At 39.0% G+C, this 25386-nt stretch overlaps 1 protein-coding gene across 1 annotated transcript; it reads left to right on the top strand.

Annotated features, from left to right (window-relative positions):
* The first annotated feature begins 1471 nt into the window (after positions 1–1471).
* On the top strand, positions 1472–25386 carry LOC127579625 (cell cycle checkpoint control protein RAD9B-like). Its single transcript, XM_052032515.1, has 10 exons — positions 1472–1505; positions 2069–2139; positions 3038–3190; positions 4135–4249; positions 6834–6933; positions 8929–9035; positions 9149–9255; positions 20280–20344; positions 23120–23245; positions 25116–25386. Exons 1-10 carry the CDS (start codon positions 1472–1474, stop codon positions 25384–25386), a joined length of 1149 nt encoding a protein of 382 aa, XP_051888475.1.

Below are 25386 nucleotides of genomic sequence, written 5' to 3' on the forward strand. Positions count from 1 at the left end.
GTGCAGAGTGTTCCGGAGTGATCTGCTGCTTCCCTCTATCCCTGATTCTGCCAGGGAATCCTTTACTTTGAACCTTGAGAGCTGGAATGAACAATCAGTTCACTATATTCTGCGTGCTGCTTATTTTGTCAATTATGTTTGCGGGAAATGGGATTGTATGGAGGAGATATTCCCATTGCTAATGAGGTGGTGGCATCCCAGGTACTCCAGTCAGTGACTTCCCATTCACATCACAGAATTCCAACCCCACTTCAGGAGACTTTAACAGTCATTCCTGCACAAACTGGGTGTGGAATTAGTCATTTGCTTAATAAGGCAATAAATCAAAACAGCATATGACTGATGCCATTAGGCTTATCTTCTCTTCAACACAATTCCCAGTCAACTATCACCCTTGATCCCTTGTCTCACTTTTCACTTGTTCACTATGAGGATCATATGATCCTTTCGCTGCTCAAATCAAAGCACAATCGACAACATATAAAAGGCATACTGCACAATCAATACTTTCCCAACTGTAGCACTTACCTTTGATGTATCTTTATTCCTGTGTGGATGCTCACAAATGATCGCAGTATAATTTTAACGCAACATATTTGAAGTAGGCGGGAATTGGGAATGTCCATTTTTGTTCTCTGTAACAAGAGCGTGGGTAGATAGTGTTTGAAATACACTGTCAGTTGCCTACAAAAATATCAAATTTATGCCCAGCTTCAAAATAGAAAAAAACGTCAAAGGGCGTAAAAATTGCAAGCGATTTGTTGCACAGACTGGGGTAGCCACCCTAAGCACATCTGGTACTGCAAGTGGATCAACCCCCAGTTGTTACATTAAAGGAAAGTGGGTTTAACAAAGTGTGAATGAAATGAGACAACAAACTGCAGACACGTCGTGTACCTGGTTGTTCATCGATTGCGAATTTAATTTAATCCCCAATAAGGTATCTGATAAAGATTTACCTAACTAATTCGTCCGATTGGGCGTCACTGTGACCTTGTGCGGGAAAGGAGACCTATTCTCCCGCGCAAACGACGGCATGCGGTGGTTGTACGTACGGTGAGAATTGGGGTAGGGGCTGGTTTTTGGGTTCGTTGCCGAGACATTGACGTTGACTGACAGAGGGCGAAGTGGATGTGAAGAGATTGCCGGCGGCCGTGAGAGTCCTGATGAGCTGGGTGACAGGTGCCATTCTGTGGTAATGTTAACCCTGGCCTCGCCCGGGCTCGCTCTGCGCAAGCGTGGGCGCTCGCGGCCGGGTCCCCAGCGAGTGGCGCCAAATCTGAGCGCGTCGCGCCGTCCTGTGTGGACAACTTCCAGGGGCCGGGGAGCGTGCGCATGTGCCTCAGAGAAAATGGAACTCCACATTTACTATTAATTTTAAAATCATTTTACGGTCTCGCTCGTTAAAATCAAGATTTGTTTGTGTTAGTAACAGGTGAAACCAGATCAGGGCAAAACACCAGACAGCACCATGAAATGCATCATTCCTGCAAACAACCTGAGAGGTAGCTTCCAAAACATCCACCGTTGTTTATATTAATATAGCAAATATCTATTCTTTAACAGCAGATTCAATCAATCCTTACTTATTCAATAGTAGATTGGAACTGAAAATGACAATTTTGTTTCAAGATCTTTTCATTCTCTAAACTTTTGCACCAGTCATATTTTGAATAAGGCATAGGCTATTTTTGGCCCTCGAGATCTGTTGTCAGAATTGTCAAAAGTATTACGGTTTTAATTTTCATCATTATTAAAGGTAAAATCTTAAGATTTTTTTCTTCTCTTATCGTTCTGTGCTTTCTTTGTTTGACATCGGATGTCATAGAATTAGAATCCAATCTAAAGCAGCTTTCAATAGCTCAAATGCTTTTTTTTCATTGTATAAACTATTCTTATCCAGGTGGTGGGCAAATTGTCTTACAGTCAGCTATAATTGCTATAATTAACTTCATGTTATAATATGTGGCTTTGTTTTATAATGCTACACCTGAGTATGTTAAACAGTGTAGGAAAATGAAATATTAAGTAATGTTTAATCATGAAAAATGCTATCTGTGCTTTGCAGCATTTGGAAAAGCAATCCATGCCCTATCCCGAATTGGCGATGAGTTGTGGTTTGATCCTTTAGAAAATGGTGTAAGTTGTGGAAATTAACTTTTGTTAATTGTTAAAATTGTTAATTGTGAGACTTCAGAGCTGGGAAGAAAGTTAAAACTGGATAAAATATGCCCTCTCTTTCAGAATGTGCTGATTTTAATCTTTTCATATATGTAGTGATGTCTTAATTAAGTTTTATGCATTGTGGGGTGGGTGCATTAGATGGCTGATTGGATAAGCATCACATCTCTCTTGCTGGCTCAACTTAATAGGTAGAGGAGTTGGGATCAGAATTGGTCCAAGTAAATAAATTGTATCAAAAGCTTTACTTAATTTTTCATGCGGGGTGGGAGGACATTTAATAATCAATTGCTCTTGTTCTCCTTTCACCATTATGGGGCCCTCATGAATCTTTCTAGCAACAGTTGGCTAGGATGCTTGCCTTAAGACTCTGGTGATGATGTGTTATTTGATGTTCTCATTAGTTTAGGACAGGAATTTGACTAAGATTACAAAGATAAATTTAAATTTCCTTGCTTCTTGCTGCCATGTTCAGGACTTCTGCAAAGTATACTTTCATAACTTAAATTTGTTAAAGATGTCGTAGCTCAGCCATAACATGAGCTGTTTTGATATTCTGATTGGCTATTTATATTAAAGTATCTAAAGGGAGCTGGCATCAGTAGAACTGATTTTCACCACGAGTCAGGACTTTCAAAAGGGAAACAAAAAAATAGATCATTTTAGAAAAAAGAAAAACAAATTGATAAAGGATCACTTCCTTAACTTCTGAAAAACTGGGAGCGCCTTTGAAGTTCTATATCTTGAACATGAATCTTTTTAAATACAGTAATAGTCTTCCATACTTAATGGGTCAAAGTCTTCTGAATATTTGGTTGTATTATAGAATAGATAATTACCATTGTTTTTTTTGCAGCTTGCACTAAGATCGGTTAATTCTTCTGGATCAGCATACGGTTGTTTTTTATTCTCTCCTCTCTTCTTCCTGCATTACAGTAGGGGTAACAAGCAGCGACAAGACTCTTCTGAAGCTGAGGTTGTACCCCTCAACTGTAAAATGGCAATTAAGGTACAATTTGGGTTTTCTGAAGCTAAGGGCTAAAATATTTGACATGGACAACTAAATAATCTTTCTATTGAAATAGAATTTAAACACGATAATTTGTGTAAGCTTCTCAGTACAGCCTGTGTAAAATTTGTTTAATAGTAAATTATGTCAGTTAGTACAATATAATGTTAATATTGTTTCTCTGGTGTTAGCTGGAGGGCATAAAGTCTAAGACGTTAATCTTGGACTTAATGTATGGCCTTTATTTCATTTAGTTTGTAAGAATCCCATTGGCTTGAATAATGAAGATCACAATAGTTTATTGCCATGCTAACTCTTGTGGTGAAATATGGAATTGCCTGAACTGAATAAAAAAACGTATAATCTTTATAGTCCCTTATGTTTAAGCCTGCAAACTAAACGTCTTGCTGTCATTGATGTCTAAATTCAAACCATAACATGATTTTTAAGAGAAAAAATACGGTTTGCGCTTGTTGCTGAAGGTTTTCATTTCATCAATAATTTACCATAAAAAAATATACAGTCGAGGCTTTGAAATCCTGTTTATTCCACTAATAGTGCACTATTATGTTTTAGTTCATTACTTAACATAATTTAGTAAAATATGAGCAAATGTGAAAATGCAGATGTCGTCAACTAGTGTTTTAAAAAGAATCATTGAATTCTTACAATCCTAATTCTATTGGACAAAAGCATTGATTTAAGTGCAAATCTCTTGCCCATATTTTGCCCCCTTTTAAGAACACCTAGAAAATGGTTTGTATATGCTCTCACCAGTGCCTAGTTACTGTTAATGATATTACTGCAACTTGAACTTATGATCTATTTCTTGAATGACAAACATCCAGAATCCAGAGTTTATTGATTAAGATAGATAATTGTCGTTATTACTGCTGCACCATTTTGGTAGTAGACCTCTTGGCTTTTTTTGTTCTTTTATTCAGTATATTCTTCCTATGTTCCGATGCCTAACAACATTAGAAAGGAGTGTGGAGAAATGCAAGATTTATGTAAATTCACAGGACTGCCGAATAGTTTTTCAGTTCTGCTGTAAACATGGTAGGAAAATAGTTTACTAAATCTGCCTCTAGATTTAATAATAACTAGTGTTAGGGTTTTGGAGAGGTAAAGGTAGTATTGGCAATTAATACTGAAAATAGATCCAATTTATTATGAAGGTTAGAGAGACGTGATAGCCAATTTGTACATAGCAAGATTCCATAGATAAGTGAATTAAAGAGTGAGTTTTTTTAATACTGTTGGCTGATGTGTAAACATAATGAAAGAGAGACTACTTGTATGACCCCTTTCACAATCTTGGGGCACCCCAGAGCACTTTGCAGTCAATGAGGTACTTTTTGTGATTGGATGCCTGAGACTAGTTGTGTTCCACAGGGTTCAGTGCTGGGACCCTTGCTGTTTATAATATAGTGAATGAAATGGATTTGGTTGTAGGAGGCATGATCAATAAGTTCACGGATGACATGACGATTTGTGGAGTCATTGATAATGTGGAAGCTACAGGGTGATATCGATGCGTTGGTGAAATGGGCTGAGAAATGGCAAATGGAGTTTAATCCAGATAAATGTGAGGTGATGCATTTTGGGAGTAGGACCTACACTAAGAATGGTAGGGTGATGGGGAGTGTTGAGGAACAGAGGGACCTTGGTGTAGAAATCCAAAGATCCTTGAAGATGGCAGTGCAGGTAGATAACATAGTTAAGAAGGCATATGGAATGTTGGCCTTCATTAGTCAGAGCATTGAATACAAGAGCAGGGAGATTATGCTCCAACTTTATAAAACATTGGTCAAATCTCAGTTGGATACTGCCTGCAGTTCTGGTCATCACACTATAGGAAATATGTGATAGGATTGGAGAGGGTGCAAAGGACATTCACTGGGATGTTGCCAAGGACTAAGTGTTTCATTTGTGAGGAAAGACTTGGAGAGGTTGGGTCTGTTTTCCCCGCAGTGGAGGTGGTTAAAAGAGGACATGACTGAGGTATATAAAATTGATGGTATAGATACGGTAGACTTCAGAAAACTATTCCCCATATCAGAGGTAGGTAAAACTAGAGGACATAGATTTAGGGTCGGGGTAAGAGATTTAGAGGGGATCTGAGGGGGACTTTTTCCACCCAGAGAGTGGTAAGTACAGGAGTTCCCTGGTTACAGATGACCTGATTTACTGAAATCCAACTTTACGCAAATTCTGCCATATATTTTTAAAGAATTTTTCAAGATAGTAAAGTTAGTTACAGTAATGCAGACATCTTCAGGAGTTATAGTATAGGGGTAGCAGCCAATTAATTAAAAGACAATCAGTCTTCAATGAAGAACTATTACATGTAACCTCCCCACGGTAATCAAACAAAATATGTAGAAGATTGTGTACCAAAAGATCAGTCTGGGTGTTCCCAAACCAGAAATCATGGATGAACCAGGAGATTCACTCCCTACTGAAGTCTAGGACTGCAGCGTTCAAATCGGGTGACCCTATACAAGAAATCAAGATACGACCTTGGTAAAACTATCAGGGATGCCAAGAAATTATACCAGTCTAAACTTGAGTCTCAGACCAGTTGTCAGTTGGGCAGGGCTTACATGCTATAATGGACTCCAAATGAAGTCAGGCAGCATCGCCAACAACAGCACTTGCCTTCCCGATGAGCTTAACGCATTCTAAGTACATTTTGAACAGAAGGGGAATGGAATATCACCACCTGCCCTGAACAGCCTACAATGCAGCTGTACCCACAGTCACCATTGCAGACTTCAGATCAGTCTTATGGAGAGTGAACCTGCAGAAAGCATCTGGCCCAGATGGAGTCCCTGGCAGTGTCCTTTGACCCTGTCCAGACATTTTTAACCCCTCCCTACTTCAATCTGAGGTTCCCACTTTCTTTAAGAAGACCACTATCATCCCAGTACCAAAGAAAAATAAAATAATGCACCTTAATGACTATCGCCCAGTGGCTTTGACATCCACCATCGTGAAGTGCTTCGAGAGGCTGGTCGTGGCACACATCAACTTCAGCCTCCCAGGCAGCTTCGAACCCCCTGCAATTCGCCTATCACCAAACTGGATCTACACTTATCTCTGGAGCATCTGGATAGTAAGACATCAACATCAGACTATTATTTATTGACTACACCTTGCCTTCAATACCATTGTTCCAAACAAACTGGAAGATGGGATTAATATGGATGGATCACCACTGGTTGGCATGGATATAGTGGGCTGAATGGCCTGTTTTCCCTGCTGTAGACTTTATAAATCTATTGAAGAAATGTAATTGCGGTCACAATGCAGGGAATGCACAGCCAATTTGTGCACAGCAAGCCAGATGAACAGCAATGTGAAAAGACTGTATAATCTATTTTACTGATGTTAATTAAAGGATTAAGACCGGCCAGCACTGGGGAAAATCTATGCTCTTAGGAACAGTGCCATTTAAAAAAAAAATCTACCTGTTGAGGGAGCTGGAGCTGTGGCTAAACAGTTCATCTGAAAGAATAGTAGCTCTACTCATACCCCTCTCGATAATTTATTGGAGTGTTGACCAAGATTTGGTGCTGCAATTGTGCTTACTTTTTCACTGGATTTCTTTCCAAATGACTTTCTGTTTTGCTGCTTACAGGAATTACTAAAGCTCACCATTTGGCATTTCAGAATGTGAGTCCCTTCAGGCTGTGTTTTCGAAGGCAGTTAAGCCCAAATATAGTGCGATCTCATGCAAGGTAGGAACCATCATGCCCTCCAACTGGATTAAACTTGTGGGTGAAGGTAAACGTTGTTATTATCAAGGAAGTTTAAGATGAATAAGGGTCAAAGTCCATGTGGTATTTTAGTAGTTCTATAGTTTGGGAATTTTGAGTACCTAAAGATTCAGTCAACAAATACTAGTTGGAACATTCCTATATCCCTAAAGGGCCTGGCACATAAACACAGTGATAATTATTTCTTCATTAATATTATAGCTGTAAATGATGATATATTCTATCAATGCTGTTATCTTCAAACAGAAACAGACCCTGGACTGTTCTATTGATGCTTGACATCTGAAATGTGAAAATCAAAAACTGCAGATGCTAGAAATCTGAAATGAAAACAGAAACTGCTGGAAATTCTTCAATCTGAAATGTTAGCTCTCTGTTTCTCTTCCCACAGATGCAGCCTGACCTGCCAAGTATTTCCAGCATTATCTGAAATGTGATCTTGCCTGTACTCCTGTAGGTGTTGCTTGACCCTGCTGCTGTATAACAGCACTTTCTACTTTTGCTTGTGCTTTCCTGCATTTGCATTTTAATGCTGTTTATATCTAACTTGGGGCCAGTTCCCCCTGCATCTGCCTTACATGAAAGGTGACATTTGTGAAGTGTTTATGAACCACTTATGAAATGATATTTTAAAAAAAAAGTGGTGATGGTGCTGAAAAACTCGTGAAAAATTATATGGAATGTGGGAACACTGCTGGAGAACAACAAATGAAATGAAGTTGGTAAATTGGTTTATTGCTGTCACATGTATCAAGGTACAGTGAAAAACTTGTCTTGCATACCATCCAATACAGATTATTTTCATTACAACAGTGCATTGAGGTAGTACAAGGTAAAACAGTTACAGAATGCAGAAATAAAGTGTTACAGTTACAGAGAAGGGCAGTGCAGGTAGACAATAAATTTCAAGGCCATAACGAGGTAGATTGTGAGGTCAAGAGTCCATCTTATCGTACTAGGGGACCATTCAATAGTCTTATAACAGCAGGATAGAGCTGTCCTTGAGCATGGTGGTACGTGCTTTCAGGCTTTGTATTTTCTGCCCGATTGGGGGAGAAGAGAGAATGTCCTAGGTTGGGTGGTTGTCTTTGATTATGCTGAATGTTTTACGAAGTCGGTGAGAAGTGTAGACAGACAGAGGGGGAGGCTGGTTTCCGTGATGTGCTGAGCTGTGTCCATTACACTGTGGTTTCTTGCAATCACAGGCAGATGCAGTGCCATACCAAGCCATGTGCTTTCTGGATAATATGCTTTCTAGGGTGCATGGATAAAAACTGGTGAAGGTTAAGCCAGACATGCCAAATTTCTTTAGCCTCCTGAGGAAGTAGAGGTGCTAGTGAGCTTTCTTGGCCATGGCATCTATGTGATAGGACCAGGATAGGCTATTGGTGATGTTCACTCCTAGGAACTTGGAGGTCTCAACCCTTTCGACGTCAGCACCGTTGATGTAACCAGGAGCATGTACACCGCGCCCCCCCCCCCCTTCCTGAAGTCAATGACCAGCTCTTTTGTTTTGCTGACATTGAGGGAAAGCTTGTTGTCATGACACCATCCTATCTCCTTCCCTCTATCTCCTTCCTGTACTTCAGTTCATCGTTATTTGAGATTCAGCCCACTACGGTGGTATCATCTGAAAACTTGTAGATGGTTAGAGCAGAATCTGGCCACACAGTCGTGAGTGTATAGGGAGTAGAATAGCGGTCTGAGGATGCAACCTTGTGAGGTACCAGTGTTGAGAATAATCGTGGCAAAGATGTTGCTGCCTATCCTTACTGATTGTGGCCTGTTGGTCAGGAAGTCAAGGATCCAGTTGCAAAGGGAAGTGTTGAGTCCCAGGTCCAGGAGTTTGGAGATGAGTTTACTTGGAATTATACTACTGAAGGGAGAAGACCTGTCTTGAGAATCAATAAGCACTTTCTTAAAACAAAATGATGCATGTAATTTATTTTTTTAAAGGCTTCTCTCTGATGTAGCCATTCATTTTCCAATGTCTCAAGAAGAAATTACTTTGACTGTAACTCCTTTGAAAGCATTATTCAAGAGCTATGTAGATGAAGACAAAGGCAAGTTACTCTCATCACCATAATTCAAAATGAAATAGAGTTTAACTATCAGCTAAATGAGTTAATGCCCCTTTAATTCTGTGCTCATGTAGACTTTCCTTGTTAATATACAGATTTCTCAAAAATAATGCAAACTGAAGTGAGCTTAAAACCCAATGAGTTTGAGTATCTGCAGGTTGGAGTTGACGCCGAGATAACATTTTGCTTGAAGGAGCTCAGGGTATGGAAATTAATATTATTATAGTATATTGATGTTTCTGAATTTATTGTTACAAAGTCACATAAAATTCAACCCAATGGACTCAAAACATAGACCAGCCTTCCGTATGTCTGAAGCACAGATTCCTTTCAATTAGAATATAAATGGAAGGATTAAATACATTAAGAATACATATGCTAAGGATTTTTGTAAAAAAGAGATCTTTTTGTTTCTTAAAACATGGAGCTTCTGACTCCTCTCTCCCATTACTTGCTTTCTGCAACACTTGCCCTCACTATATCCCTGAGGTTCAGGTCCCTGCTGGTGAGACAGACAGCCTGGCATTCATTCTCTTCAAACAAATAAGCTCCCTGACTGTAGAGTTAGAATAATGGCAGCTTGTCCAAACGTGAATGATGCCCAAGGGACAATTGTGAACTCAAATGGAGAAGGGAAAAGTAGATTGTACATCCTACTCCACAATGCTTTATGTAAACAATTAATATGTCATTACTTCATGTCTGAAGTTTACAACAATCAAATTTAAAAATAATTCATAATTGTACATTATTGATTTATTTCAAAATGATCAAATTACATGCTTGATCCAGGGTACCCTCACCCCCTCCCCCCACTGACATAACAGGGACAGGGTTCCCCTTGTCCTCACCTACCACCCCATGAGCCTCCATATCCAACACATCATTCTCCGCAACTTCCGCTATCTCCAATGGGATCCTACACCAGGCACGTCTTCCCCTCACCTCCTCTCTCCTCCTTCGGTAGGACCGTTCTATCTGCAACTCCCTTGTCCACTCATCCCTCCCCACTGATAATCCCCCTGGCACTAATGCCTGCAACCGCACCAAGTGCTACACCTGTCCCCCACACTTCCTCCTCACCATTCAGGGTCCCAGATAATCCTTCCAGGTGAGGCAGCGCTTCACCTGTGAGTCTGAGGGTGTCATTTATTGCGTACAGTGAGATCCGACACAGATTGGGTGACCGCTTCATCGAGCACCTTCGCTCCATCCGCCACAACAGCCGGGACCTCTCAGTGGCTACCCACTTCAATTCCACATCCCATTCCCATACTGACATGTCTATCCATTTCAGACACATCCATTAGTATCCATGCCCCTATTGCCACATTGAGGCCAGACGCAGGTTGGAGGAACAACACCTCATATTCCACCTTGGGGGTCTCCAACTTGATGGCCTCAACATTGATTTCTCTAACTTCCAATAACTCCACGTCTTCTTCTTCTTCCCTCCCCTCCGCCCCCCCACCCCCCCACTCCTTTGTCTTCCCTTATTCCTATGGCTCCCTCCCCCTGCCTTGATGACCTGACCATCTGCCCTCCGGCCCTCCCCCTTCCTTTATTCCATGGTCCACTGCCCTCTCCTACCGGATTCCTCCTCCTTCAGCTCTTTGCCTCTTCTACCTATCACCTCTCAGTTTATTACATCTTCTCCCCCTCCCCCACCCATCTACCTTCCCCCTCTCACCTGGACTCGCCTATCACCTGAGCTCACCTATTCCCTGCCTGCTTGTACTCCTCCCCCTCTCCCCACCTTCTTATTTTGGCTTCTGCCCTCTTCCTTTCCAGTCCTGATGAAGGGTCTTGGCCCGAAACATAAACTGCTTATTTCCCTCCATGGATGCTACCTGACCTGCTGAGTTCCTCCAGCACTTTTTGTTAATGCTTGATCCAGGGGTTTACATTTTATATTTTTTCTTATTGTCTGCTTTTGACTATCATATTTAAAATGTCCTTAGGCATGGGTGCAGTGTCGGAGGACTGGAGGGTAGCTCATGTTGTTCCATTGTTTAAAAAAGGCTCTAAAAGTAAACCAGGTAATTACAGGCTGGTGAGCCTGACATCAGTAGTAGGTAAATTATTGGAAGGTGTTCTGAGAGATCGGATATACAAGTATTTGGACAGCCAAGGGCTGATTAAGAATAGTCAGTATGGCTTTGTGCATGGTAGATTGTGTTTAACGAATCTTGTAGAATTTTTCGAGGCGGTTACCAAGAAAGTAGATGAAGGAAAGGTTGTGGATGTTGTCTACATGGACTTTAGTAAGGCCTTTGACAAGGTCCCACAGGGGAGGTTAGTTCAGAAGATTCAGACACTAGGTATCCATGGAAAGGTTGTAAACTGGATTTGAAATTGGCTGGAGCAAATTCTTGAATAGGATCTGTCAGGCAAAACCTACAACCATCACCTGATAACTAGTTTGAGAGAGTCATCAGCAGGGAATAATGACATGAAGGCTGCAAGCAAGTGTAATATGCTGAGAATAATAAAAACAGAAAATACTATGAACACTCAGCAGGTCAGACAGCATCTTTGGATGAAGAATTAGAGTTAAGTTTTCAAGTCAAAAATGGAAAGAGAAAACAAGTTAATTTTAAGTTGCAGCAAAGAAATGAATGGGACGAAAGGAATATCTCTAATAGGTTGAGGCCAGGGTTGTTGTGGGTATAAGCTGCAGAGGTGATCTGGTTGATCTGTTAAAGGGGGCAGTTTTAGTTCACATTTCCAGCATCTACAGTTTTTTTTAATATGTTTGCTTAATGCCTAGAGTAATGGTACTCCTTCTTGATAAAAACATATCTAGACATGTTCAGTCTTTACAAGTTACCATCCATGTATTAGAAAGTGGGTAGGAATTGACTGCTCTTCTAGGTGTCAGAGTTACAGTCTGAAGCAAGGCCAACTGGTAGCCATAGTTATGGAGAGTTGGAGTCACCTGAATCCCATTAGTTTTTCACTTAACATAAGCTGCTAATCATTTGGCAAAGCAGAAATATATGTTCAGCATGCAAAATATATACACATTATTATCAGGCAGTAATTTAAATTTAGAGCACATAATGGAAACTGAAAGTTATTTGCTTTGTGTGCAGTGTTTTTCTATTCAGGACAAGGCAGTCCACTTGATTGGCATCTCATCTACCATCTTAAACGTTCACTCTCCCCATCATCAGAGCTTCATGGCAATGATCTCTCCCACCTACAAAATGTAATTTTCATTAGAGCATCACCCAAACCCTCGACCTATATCACTTGGAGGAAGAAGGATAGCTGGTATATGTTAACCCAACACCCACAAGTGCCCCTGAAGTCACACATTTCCTGACTTGGAAATGCAGTGTTAATCCTTCATTGTTGCTTTGTAAAAAAAAATTTGGAACTTTTAATTTAATAATACTGGGATCACCCACATCACATGGATGCAGTGGTTCAGGAAGATGGCTCACCCTCTCAAGAACAATTACATTTGGGCATTAATTGTTTGTCTTGCCAATGAAGCCCACTTAACAGGAATGAATGAAACCAAAATTATTTATAGGGAAACTCAGCAGGCCAGACAGCATCCATGGAGAAAATTGGGCAGTCAACATTTCAGGTCAGGACCCTTCTTCAGGACTGAAGATAGGAAAAGGGGAAGCCCAATATATAGGAGGGAAAAGCAGAGCAGTGATAAGTGGACAAAAGAGGGGAAGTGGGTTGGGCACAAGGTGGTGATAGGTAGATGAAGGTAAGAGACAGTGATAGGCAGGTGTGGGGGAGGAGTAGAGAGCAGATCCACCAGGGGATGGGTCAAAGGTAAGGAGAGAAAAGGAAAAAAGGGGGGTAGAAAAAGAGAGGCTAGGAAAGGGAAGAAGAGAAGAAGCATGGTGGGGGTGGGAGGGGTTTGTGGGGAAGGGGGATGGGGATTACTTAAAGTGGGAGAATTCAATGTTCATGTCGTTAGGCAGTATATAAAGGTGTTGTACCTCTAGTTTCTGTTGGGCCTTATCCTGGCAGTGGAGGTCAGTGTGGAAATGGGAAGGGGAGTTGAAATGGTCTGCCACCAGGAGCTCAGGATAGCTATTGCAGACAGAATGCAGGTGTTCTGTAAATCGGACTCCTATTCTGCACTTGGTCTCATTGATGTAGAGGAGATGACAGCAGGAGCACTGAATGCAGTAGGTGAGGCTGGAGAAGGTGCACATGAATCTTTGCTTCACCTGGAAGGCAAAGATGATGCACTTTCAGGTGAGGCACAAATGCTGCTCAACCTGCCGAGTTCCTTCAGCAAATTGTTTGTTGTTCCAGATTACAACATCTGTAGTCTCTTGTTTCTCCAATCAACTTGGTCACAGTTGTTCTGTTAAACCTTGAATGAATAGTTTTTCTGCAAGATGTAGATAAATTCATTGGAAATTGTGTCTAGTGTTGTTGCCCGAGTTTAAACTTGATAGCACAGTATTTGACACCTTCCATCACTTTGCATGTGATCAAGGGAAGATTGGGTGATAACTATCTGGATTGGAATTGACCTTCTTTTGAATGAACAAGATGTACCTGGACAGTTTTCTACAATGTAGCTTGGCTAATGGTACAACTGATTTTGGAGCACAAGTCTTCAGTGACAATGTCTGGAATCCTAGAAGTCAATGACGAGCTCTTTTGTTTTGCTGACGTTGAGGGAAAGGTTGTTATCCTGACATTAGCCTCTCTTCTTCCTGTACTCTTGTCTCGTCATTGTTTGAGATCCAGCCCACAATGGGGGTGTCTCTTGCGAACTTGTAGATGGAGTTAGAGCAGAATCTGGCCACACAGTCATAAGTGTTAGAGAAAACTTCAAGATATATCTTGTACTGTGTTATTTTTACTACCAAGTATAACCAACAGTACTTAGATTCATGCTCAAAGCTATTGATGTAACTTGTATTTTTTTTATTATATAGTAATTTGCCTTAGTAAAATGTACATTGAAAGAAAAAGTCACATCTTGGGTAACCCTGAGGCAATTGTTTTATTTGGTTGTTTGGCATTGTGTTGTTGTTGCTTTATTTATTAATATACTGGGTAAAACATATGATAAGTGGTAGGAAAGCTACCTGGTTTCTTGGGATTCTAAACTGGAAAAATATTAGAAATAGTGTTGAACAAAAGAGAAAAATAACAATTTGATAGTTTAGTTGGAAGTATTGGCATGTGGGTACAAGTTATTTTTGTACTTTGTTCAGTTTCTAATAGTGTTGCAGGTAACTTATTTATGAGGTTTTTGCTGCATTCATCCAGTTGATCAGATAGAAGTCAAAGCAGATGACACATAATGATTCAGGAGGTGGCAGAACTTGAAAATTCAGAGATAGCTAGCTATGCAATAATATCAGCCTGTGCTGAAACTGGGATTGAAAAGGATACTAATTATTGCGGACTGCATGAAGCTGCTTGCTGATGTCTGTGGAGCAGCTCCCTGATGAGATTGGTCTGAAATAGAGAGTCTCCATGAGGCATTGTGAATAAGGTTAAAATTAGGCTTTGTATTACAAGGTAGGAGACTTTTTGATATTTTGGTAGTATATTTTATAAAGAGATTACTGCTCTCTGCAAGTGTTTTTAATTATGTAGTTTTTGTCATTTTAATTAATACCCACAGGAGTAAAGTAAAATGTACTAAATTTCCTGCTTTTTTAATCATCCTACTTTGCATTTTTCTAATAGAACCATGGTATTTAAATCAATATTTGTCATTCAGAATTGAATCAATGCAAGCTATTTTCAACTTCCACTCCATCTAAAGAAATGACTGGCATGGAAATGTTAGAATGGTACCTTAGATATCTTTTTGATGCCTAAGGTGCTCTTGATTTAATTTTTTGATAGGCCTTTGAATTAATATTGTATAATGGAAATTGCTTTCTTAACTGTGTCAGGCTTTGTTAATGTTTTTCAGTCACTTGCATTAATTTTCAGTTGAAGAGTAGCATACATTCACAATACTGAATAAGGTACTCCACACGTGGATGTTTACTGAAGAACCATCATTACTCATTGGCTCAAGGAAGCAAAGGTTTTGACAATCAAAAACAGTGTCCAGCCCATTGGCTTATCAATAAATACACACGAACGATATAGTACTCACGTATATGTCTTGTGGTTGAGCATCGTTGTGCAACAACATTGTGTATTACTCTATTTACTAATTGGTAATGAATTTGCCACATAGCCAATGCACATTGTATTAGATAACGTAATTCAAATATGAATACTGTTAGTGCAGGTCACTGGTTATAGTTAAATAGTCTGTGTGTGGAATGTATGGTATGCCCAGGTTTTCAGTATAAGGATTACACCGCAAATAGCATGGGAAGTCGGGCAGATTGTTTTTGTAAAGCTTGGAAGAATAGGTGTGCTTTTCCAGCTGTCAATATAATACAGTGACTCACTGCTGGCCCTTCCTTGCCAATCTCTCCCCCATCTCCTTTCCAGTCTTGCAAAATTCTGAGATTATGCGGAAGCTGATAGATGATGGATTTTCAACTTTTCAAAGCCAGCAGAAGTGTGTTTGTTTAGTATCAGATGTTCTGACCTCCCAATGGTAGCTCTGGATGAGTGTGTGGATTTACTGGAGACACACAAGACTGCAGATACTGGAACAAACAAGTTCCTGCAGGAACTCAGCAGGTCAGGCAGCATCTGTGGAAGGAAATGGACAGTCGACGTTTTGGGTCGAGACCCTTTATCTAAATTGAAAGATAGGGGAGATAGCCAGTAAAGGAGATGAGGGGAAGGGGTGGAGGAGGAGCTGGCAAGTGATAGGTGGATCCAGATGATGAGGGGTGATTGGCAGACAGGAGGGAAGAGTGTAAATAGCAACAGAGAATGGCAGGTGATGGGTGGAGGCAACAGAGGCTGCAGATGATGGAACCTGATAGGAAAGGAAGGTGGAGTGTGGAAACAAATGAGTGAGGTGTAGTGGGTAGATGGGAACAGTGGGGGAGGGGACCCAGTGGAAGGAGTGTGTGGGTGATGGACAGATGGAGAGGGTGGAGGAGGGGTAAAAAAACAGGGTGATCGGGGCTGGGGTGGGTGTAGGAGGAACTGGGTCGATCAGGAGGAGAGAGAAAAGAGAACAGGGAGAAGGGGAGCAGTTTACTTGAAATTGGAAAATTCAATGTTCATGCCATCGGGTTGTAAGCTACTTAGGCAGAATATGAGGTGCTGTCCCTCTGGTGTGTGGTTGGGAGCTCCAGAAGGCCATGGCGGACAGGGTGCAGGTACTCGGCAAAGTAATCACCAAATCTGCACCAGCCACAACCTTTTAGGCAGACACTGGTAAGTTGCCAATAAGTCCAGTCACACCAGCAGCCAGAACTAAATAGTCCAGCAACAAAATAGTTAACAATTGCTTTAAATAGCAACTAGTGAGGAGATCTACATGTTGTTTGGTGTCACATTAAAGTGTGTGAAATTAAGGAATTGGAATGTGTCATTCATAAATGGGATTTCTGATGTCATCTTGTCATTGTGCACTGATGATGCAACTTGCCTGTTCTACACAGTGAATCAGTTGTTAGGTGTGCTTGCAAAACCCTTTATTAAGGTGGTATCTAGTGCAGTTAAGTAATTTTCCATTGTAAAAATACCTGCGTCTTGCTGAGGCCATTTTGTTTTTACCATGGATGCCTTGTAGTGCATATATAACTGGTACTACCATGCCCAAATTCTTCTCCTTAGTTTGTAACTGAAATGTATAACCATTGGGACCATTTTTTTAACATCTAGATGTCCCTGCCTCCAAAATTGATGGCAGGAATCAGGATGGAGAAAATAGGAAAGCAAAATATTTAAAGGATGTGTTTTAATGAGAAAAATTCTAGAGAAAGAAAAAAAACACATAGAAGTACTGCTTAATTATACTTATCTTAATATTAAATTTTTCTGAAAGGTGATTTTTTGCTGAAATTGCAAGTATTGTTTTGCTATTAATAATATTCATCAAACAGGTTCTCAATCTTTTGAGTTTATAGTTTAAAATCAATATTACAATAGTTACTTACTCTTGACTCCTTGTGGAGATATTAATGCAATACTGCTTATTTGAGCAGCATATTAACCTGGATTTTCCAATAATAGCATCAAAACTACTGGAGTTTGCCATCTTTATGAAATTGACAGGAATTTCTAATATCCACATGTCCTTTGTCTAATATGAAAATCCTTAAGTGGTGGACAGCAGTTTAGCAATTCTGCAAGCTGCACCTCAACCTTGAAATCAACATGGAAGTCAGCAAGTATGAATGTGTTATTATGTTTAAAGTGTAAATACTGCTTACCTCCAAGTAGTATTTGCCAAGTCTGGAGGGGGTGAGTCTTAACCAACTGTGATTTTTTTTTGTGGCATTAGTCTTGACTGCCCCATCTGATACCACTGTACAATAGGCAGTGTTTTGTCCGAGTTCCAGGAGGGAGGACTGTTGAAGTGCATTTTTATCAAGTGTTGTCATTTCAGCCTGACTGGAAATTCCAGGCCATTCTACCTAACTGTGATATGTATAATTTTCTATACCTTTCTAGTTCTTAAATCAATGTTCAAACTATCTATAATTTTAAATGTCGCTGCCAAATTAATGGGTTTTCTTCTTTCAAATTAACTATTTGCATTTAAAACAGTGATTTCACTTCTGAAGTTATTAGATAACCATAATATTCTTCCCTTCAACAAAGCACAAGCTGTTATATTCTGCCCTGTATTTCAACATGCCCTTGAAAACAGGAAGAATACAAATTTATCCAAAAAGAACACATAGCATCTGAATAAAGGGTGATTTTGTGTTTGTACTGTTAGTTTTAAAGTTTCTGTTGCCCACATTGTGATGTTAGTTCATTTGTAAATTGGATGAATTGTAATGATAATACTGTAATCTGAATTTAAAGTTTTGTTTTAATTTATACTGAAAATGAGAGCAGCTTATCAATTAGCTGAGAGTATACTGTAATGTATTAGAAATATGGTTCATATCCCACAAGGTAGGAGTACTCGGTGAAATGGATTCCTGTTCATTCTTGCAGTATTCATTGTTGTAGTGGGCCAAAAGTAAAGTTGCAGGGAAGTTAAGGTTTATGTGGCTTGATCAATTAATGTACTCAGTAGCAGAACCATTAACCCCATTTTAAAACAAAATATTCAAAAAAATGTAGACATCATTACTGCACTTTAGTTATGTTTGGCAGCAACTCCTGTCATCCACACCCCCTCAAAAAAAATGGAAGTAAATGAGTTCCATGGGTGTCTTCTCTTGGTCAGCAAAAATACTTTCCCCAGGAAATGTGCCAGAGTCAGAGGAACACAATTGAGATATACGTAATATTAAATGGTATATAGATAAGTCAAGTATGGAATGTTAATTCAAATTAAGCCATGAATTGAAGAAGAGGACAATCATGAGAAAAACACTTTAAAAATGGCTTTTTTTCCTGAGTGTCTTTAGAATAATTGTACACATAGAATACAGATGTGTTTATGTTGATTGAAGTATGGCTAGATGTTCAGATAAAAATGCTATGCAGTTAGAGATGGGTTAAAATGAATGAAGTGACCTATTCTTGTGCTTAAGTTCCCATGTTTGTTTTTAAAATCACTTAAAATGGTTAATATGATTCATTTAACATTTGATGATTGGTGTAGATCTTTATGCATTTTTTTTCCCATTATAGTTAATTAGATAATTGATGGTTTAGTTGAACACAGCTTAAATTTGACTTTGTCAGTCTGAGCTTTTTTGAAAGAAATGGCAGCATATTTATGAGTTCTAAAATTATTGGAGCATGAAATCATAAATTTCAAAGCTGAACAGAATTCTCCTCTTTTGATTTTCTTTTTAATTCATCTTATGCCTCTTTCAACATATCATTTATGTGGACAAGGAGCCTTTGTGACTGGCTTTCTTCATTACAAAGAGCCAAAACTTCCTATTTTGGGAAAGGCTTATCACCTTCATTCCTGTGAAAACACATTATCAGCAAAGAATGCAGCTTATGATGTCTTGGATAACATTCTTCTAATGGGTGTGATGATCCTTGACTACAGCATAGTCTGTGTTATATTGGAAAACAAGTAATTTATCTGTGTTAGAAGTGTGTAATTCAAGATGAGAAATTGTTTTGAAGTTAGCTAGTTGGTTGTCAAATGTTACTGAACTTCCTCAGCTTGGGATAAATTGGAGAAGCAGGATTTAATACTTCAGCAGAGCTGCCACAAAGGATGCAGTCTTTAAATGGTCATTTCTTTTCCATTTGTGCTGCAGCTCTTATAGAATGTTGTTGCACAGTTTACTCTTTGAACAGTGCAAAAAAAGCTTTATCAATATTTCCAATTTGTGTTTTAGACTATTTAAATTAATACCCTAAATTAATTGCCACACACTTATTACATTTATATTCATTTCCATATTTTTACACTACTTCTGCCTTTGTAGAATTTACAGGAAACTGCATATTGTGAAGAAAACACTAAAATTATGGTCACTGGTGCCAATTGTTATTTGGTTTACTAATTTCTTAAATTTCAAGCTCTTATATCTAGTTGCTACAGGACTAATAATATGCACCAGGCTTAAATATGTAAGGCATCTCATTGTCTCTGTTGTAATAGACCATGGCTTTAGAGATAATTTGCTTGTTTTGATAGTAACTTGTCAATTCACCTCCTTTAGTTCCCTCAAAGATGTTGACTCTTGTTATAGCATGGTTTCACAGACATTAGCAGCTTCCAGTACCTTACACAATTGTGTCATTCATATATTCTTGTATGTGTAAAAAGAGTCAGGATATTTGACTGAGAAGAGAACCAGCCAAGCTCAATGCTTTTCATAAATCTTAATGTTCTACAGCAGCTTTCAAAATAAATATCATGACTTCAAAATGTCTTCTTCATCAGTTAAACTTCTACCATTACAAAAAATTTAAAAGTAAATGGTTCATTTCACCAAAGACATATTACTGTGTAATATTAATCCAGCATTTTTATTTTGAAACAGATTTTCATTTGCTAAAATTTGTATTTGGTCATCCAATGATTTACTAATCCATGGTTGGGAGCGGAGAAATGTAATAACTATAGTTGAAAAATATCATTTATTTCAGTTGAAAGTGTTGTTCTGTTTTATTGTTTTGCATTGCACTGCTAAGAAGAGCACTTTATTTTAAGAGTTCTATGCTATTAAGTTTTTGCTACACAGATTTTTTTTGTATTTTAAGGGTCTTCTGGCATTTGCAGAATCTATGAGCCTTTCTGTTTCAGCTCATTTTGGAACAGCTGGGAAGTGAGTTTATTTTCTACAAACAGCAACGTTATTGTAACAAAACCAAAAATGTTTGTGCTCATTTGTAAGTGCTCAGCAAACCATAAATTCTGATAATTGTGGACTGTGCTTGCTGTTTAACAATTTGCATGTTTCCATTTATGTAGCATTATTGTCTAAAAAAAATACCCTAAAATTTTCTCACAGAAAGGAGGAGCTACAAAAACAGATGGCTAAAAGCTTAGAGCTGAATTTCAAAATGGGTTGATGGAATTGATAGGTGGATGTGTTTAGAGAGCCATTGGTGCAGATGAAAGGAGGGGGTGGTTAAAAGTTTAGAAATATGGCACAGAGGCAGACTATTTAGTCTATAAGTTTCCCAGACTGGATGAAGTGCACCCTCGGGTTCTGAAGGAGGTGGCTTTAGAGATTGTGGAGGCATTGGTGATAATTTTCCAGGTATCAATAGACTCCGGTGTGGTTTCTGGAGGGTCCGCAAATGTAGTTCCGCTGTATAAGAGGTGGGAGGCAGCGTAAAGGAAATTATAAACCTATTAGTCTGACATTGGTGGTGGGAAAGTTATTGGAATCGATCCTCAAGGATGAGGTTATGGAATACCTAGAGGTGCAAGGCAAGATAGGTTCAAGCCAGCATGGTTTTGTGAAGGGAAGATTCTGCCTGACCAACCTATTGGAGTTTTTTGAGGAAACCTCAGGTAGGGTGGATAAAGGAGAAGTTGTGGATGTTGTGTATTTAGACTTTCAAAAGGCCTTTGACAAGGTGCCGCACAAGAGGCTGATTAATAAGATGAGAGCTCATGGAATTACAGGTAGGATATTAGAATGGGTGGAGCATTGGCTGGTAAGCAGAAAGCAAAGGGTGGGAATAAAGGGATCCTGTCCTGGTTGGCTACCGGTTACTAGTGGTGTTCTGCAGGGGTCGGTGTTGGGGCCGCTCCTTTTTACTTTGTACATTAATGATTTGGATTATGGAGTAAATAGTTTTGTGGCTAAGTTTGCAGACGATACCAAGATAGGTGGAGGAGTAGGGAGTATGGAAATAACAGGAAGGTTGCAGGGAGACTTAGATAGTTTAGGAGAATGGGCAAAGAAATGGCAGATGAGATTCAATGTTGAGAAATGTGCTGTTGTACACTTTGGAAAAAATTAAACTGCTAGATTATTATCTAGATGGTAAGAAAATTCAAAGTACAGAAGTACGAAGGGACTTGGGGGTCCTTGTTCAGGATACCCTAAAGGTTAACCACCAGGTTGGATCGGCGGTTAAAAAAAAGTGAAGGCTATGTTGGCATTCATTTCGAGAGGTATAATGTATAAAAGTAACGAAGTGTTGATGACGCTCTATGGGGCACTGGTGAAGCCTCATTTGGAATACTGTGTGCAGTTTTGGGCCCCTTAGGAGGGATGTACTAGTGTTGGAGAGGGTTCAGAAAAGATTTAAGAGGATGATTCCTGGAATGAAAGGGCTTACTTATGATGAGCGTTTGTCAGCTTTTGGACTGTACTCACTGGAGTACAGAAGAATGAGAGGGAACCTCATAGAAACATTTAGAATGTTGAAAGGACTGGACAGAGTAGATGTGGCTAAGCTGTTTCCCTTGGTGGGTGAGTCCAGGACTAGAGGGCACAATCTTAGAATAAGAGGGTACCAGTTTAAAACAGAAATGAGGAGAAATTTCTTTAGCCAGAGGGTAGTGAAATTATGGAATTCTTTGCCACGTACAGCTGTGGAGGCCCAATCATTGGGGGCATTTAAGGAGGAGATTGATAGGCATCTAATTAGTCAAGGTATCAAGGGATATGGGGATAAAGGCCAGAATTTGGGGCTAGATAGGAATAGTTTTAGTTTAGCTCATGCAGCAGACTCAATGGGCCAAATGGCCTACTTCTGCTCCTTTGTCCTGTGATAATATCATGCCATTCTGGCTAAAAAAAAAGTTATTTAGACTAATCTGTCTGTGGCCCTTTAGATCACAGTACTTCAGCTACACATCCAAATATTTTTGAATCATTTAGGCTTCTGCCTTCACCACCATTTAAGATGATAAATTCTGTATTCCTGCTGCTATTTGGCTGGAAAAAACTCTTATCCTTGAACCTGATCTCTCGAAATGGAAATGGGTCTTTCCAGTTCACATGGTGCAGTCCTCGCATAATTTTATGCAACTCTGTTAAATCTCCCCTCAGGCTTCTTTGTTTCAAAGGAAATAACCTCAGCCTAGTAGTGTTTCCTCATAATTAAAATTCTCTAACCTTAGCAATATTCATGTATTATGTCCAGAATAAGCTTTCTGATCCACCTTATCCGCATGTCCTGAGGTAACCTTCAGGAACCTGTCAACTCGCACTAAAATGTTCCTCTAGACTTTTGTGTATACCTTACCTTACGTTCCCTCCCCAAATCCACTTCTTCATACTACGGATTGAATTTCATTTGCCCCTTTCTTGTTCACATGACCAATCCATTGATATCTTGATTAACTTATAGAGCAATTATAAAAGTATCAATACTTGCGTCAGGGCAAGTACCTGTCATCTGGAGCCCTTGCCACAGAACAGGCAAAACCTGGTTTTTAGTATTTTTTTAAGCATTAAAACTTTTCTAAGCCATCTCTGTTCATAACATAATCTTTCCACTAATTACATAATATTGAGATGTTATTTTCTAAATGGTTTGCATCTGAACTGAAGTGCAGGCTGTTTTCTTTAAGTTAGGATATATTACAAAGCTTCATTTTCATTAAATTGTAGTCTTTTTATCATTTGATTTTACAGGCCAATTGGATTTATCATTGATAATATGATGCTTGAAGCTATTTTCGTACTGGCTACGTTAACTGACATAGGGAGTCGGTCATCATCACAGCACACTCAGAACTTAAAGACCTTTGCCAATAAGAGGTATAACTTTGTAGTTATATTTTTGGATGTTATTTTATCCAGTTCACGTAAATATTCTCTTAGATGCTGCATTTCTCTAGCTACTATTTTCACAATATGATCCTTCTGTTTAACTGGTATGTGTACCCTTTATTGTCACAAATTGGCAATTATCTGAAGTGATTTCATTGTACTCATTTGCTGAACTCTACTGACTAGATGTTAGTCATTTAAAACAAATATTTAGTCTTTAGTATAACACAGCTGCTTTTTTATAACAAGTATCTGTGAGGTGAGGGGAGGTGGTGCAAAGAACCAAGACTTGTGGACCCTCGCTAGAACCATATTACAGAGACTTTTGTTTCTTGTGGATCTCACAGGTAACAATAGTCTTTTTATTTTAATGCATGAAATTAGTTTCATTCTGCTTTTACTTTAGGACTCAAGCTGTGAATATTGCTGCTCCTTTGCTATTTAACATCGCAGTTTCCAGTCTCCCTATTGTGAACAGCTAAACATGTTGAACTCCTTATGATAAAATTCCAGACTAATTTGCAGCACCATAGGTATTGACTTCCCATCTGCATGCAAAATAAAGTGCTATTTTTCAAGATACCATCAGTACATTTGGAACCAAACTTCTATCACTGAAGTTTAAAAAATTCATAAGACACTGACATGACTTGTTTATTTTCCACTGTCCGCAAATTACTTTTCATCACTTTTTAAGTAGGAATTTGGCTAAAGCTGTACGGTCTTTGGTTATTCCATTGCAAAAATCACTCAACCACTTGACAATGCTAACCCTGTTTCAATTTTTTTTAAAAAGAGTAATAGCAAAAGTCATGTAAATTTGCTATGATTCCAACAGGGGAGATGATGATTTGGCCCATCATGTCTGTTGCCAATTCAAAAAGCTCTGCTGCTAATCCCAGCCTTCAGCACCTGGCCTGTAGGCTTACAGTTTAGGCTCTTCCAAGCACTGGATATGTTCAAGGTTTATGCCTCTACATCTATACAGACTACAAATTCCAGACCCTTGCCACCCTCTGGGTGAAAATGTTTTTCCTCGTCTCCCCTTTAATTCTTCTAACAGTTACTATAAATCTATGGGACCTGGTTTTTGATCCCTCTGCTAAGAGAAATAGATCCTTCCTATTTACTCATTTTAGGCCCCTTGTCTTTTCAAACACCTCAACTAAGTCATCTCTTAGCCTCCTGTTCTAAAGAAAAACAACTCTAGCAAATCCAATCTTCATTTATAACTACAATTTTTCTGCCCAGTAACACCTTCATAAATTTCCTCTGTGCCATCTCCAGTGCAATCACATCCTCCCTGAAACAACGGACCAGAACTGTACGCAATACTCATGCTGTGGCATAACTATTGTACATAGTTCAAGCATTGCCTTCTGTGCCTTAGCTATGAAAGGTAGGCATCTAATATGTCTTTCTAACTACATCACTGAACCATTCCTGCAACCTTGTGTTGATACATGGATATATACTCAAAAGGTCCACACCACTCAATACCCTCATTGTATAGTTCCAACATTTTTGAATTAGAAATAATTTTTTTTTTTACTGTTTTTGTTTTCTCTGTGGAATAGTAAAATCAACTCAAACAATAAAATTCAGAAATACTTGTGATTAAAAAGAATGTAATTTGCAAAATTGATTCAATGAAAATTGGATGTCACATTTATTAGGAAATTGACAACTGGATTAAGACTGATGAATAAACCTTATTTAGAAATTTGTGAATATGTAAACCCAATTCCTCCTTTTCAGTTTGCCACTGGATCCCATATTTAAGTTATTTGGAATTATACATGTGTATTAATATCAATAATTCTTAACTACCAGGATCTCACTAACATTCATCTATCAGCAGTGTTAATCTGACAAACATTCAGACTGAAGATGTGAATGAATTAATTAATGAAGAAATGAATTCACCTGCAATAGCCATAGGAACCACTTTGCAAAAAGATGCTCAGTTCCAGATTCAGGAAGGAAAAGATCACTGCAGGAACCCCAAATTAACTAAAGAACTGAAACAAGATGTGAAGACATTCTTTGTGTTTAACAGTTGTTTAGAGGATGGAGTTGAAAATGAAATGGTGCCTGGAACACCACCAAATAAAAAGGTAGAGTATTAG

Source organism: Pristis pectinata, chromosome 17, assembly GCF_009764475.1.
Source record: "Pristis pectinata isolate sPriPec2 chromosome 17, sPriPec2.1.pri, whole genome shotgun sequence".
Classification (NCBI taxonomy): domain Eukaryota; kingdom Metazoa; phylum Chordata; class Chondrichthyes; order Rhinopristiformes; family Pristidae; genus Pristis; species Pristis pectinata.

Excerpts from the sequence above, each read along its gene's own strand:
- LOC127579625 (XM_052032515.1), top strand. The coding sequence starts at position 1,472 with ATGAAATGCATCATTCCTGCAAACAACCTGAGAG. Across the intron at positions 4,250-6,833 it reads TCAGTTCTGCTGTAAACATG|GAATTACTAAAGCTCACCAT; the intron begins GTAGGAAAATAG and ends TGCTGCTTACAG. Across the intron at positions 23,246-25,115 it reads AAGACCTTTGCCAATAAGAG|CAGTGTTAATCTGACAAACA; the intron begins GTATAACTTTGT and ends TTCATCTATCAG.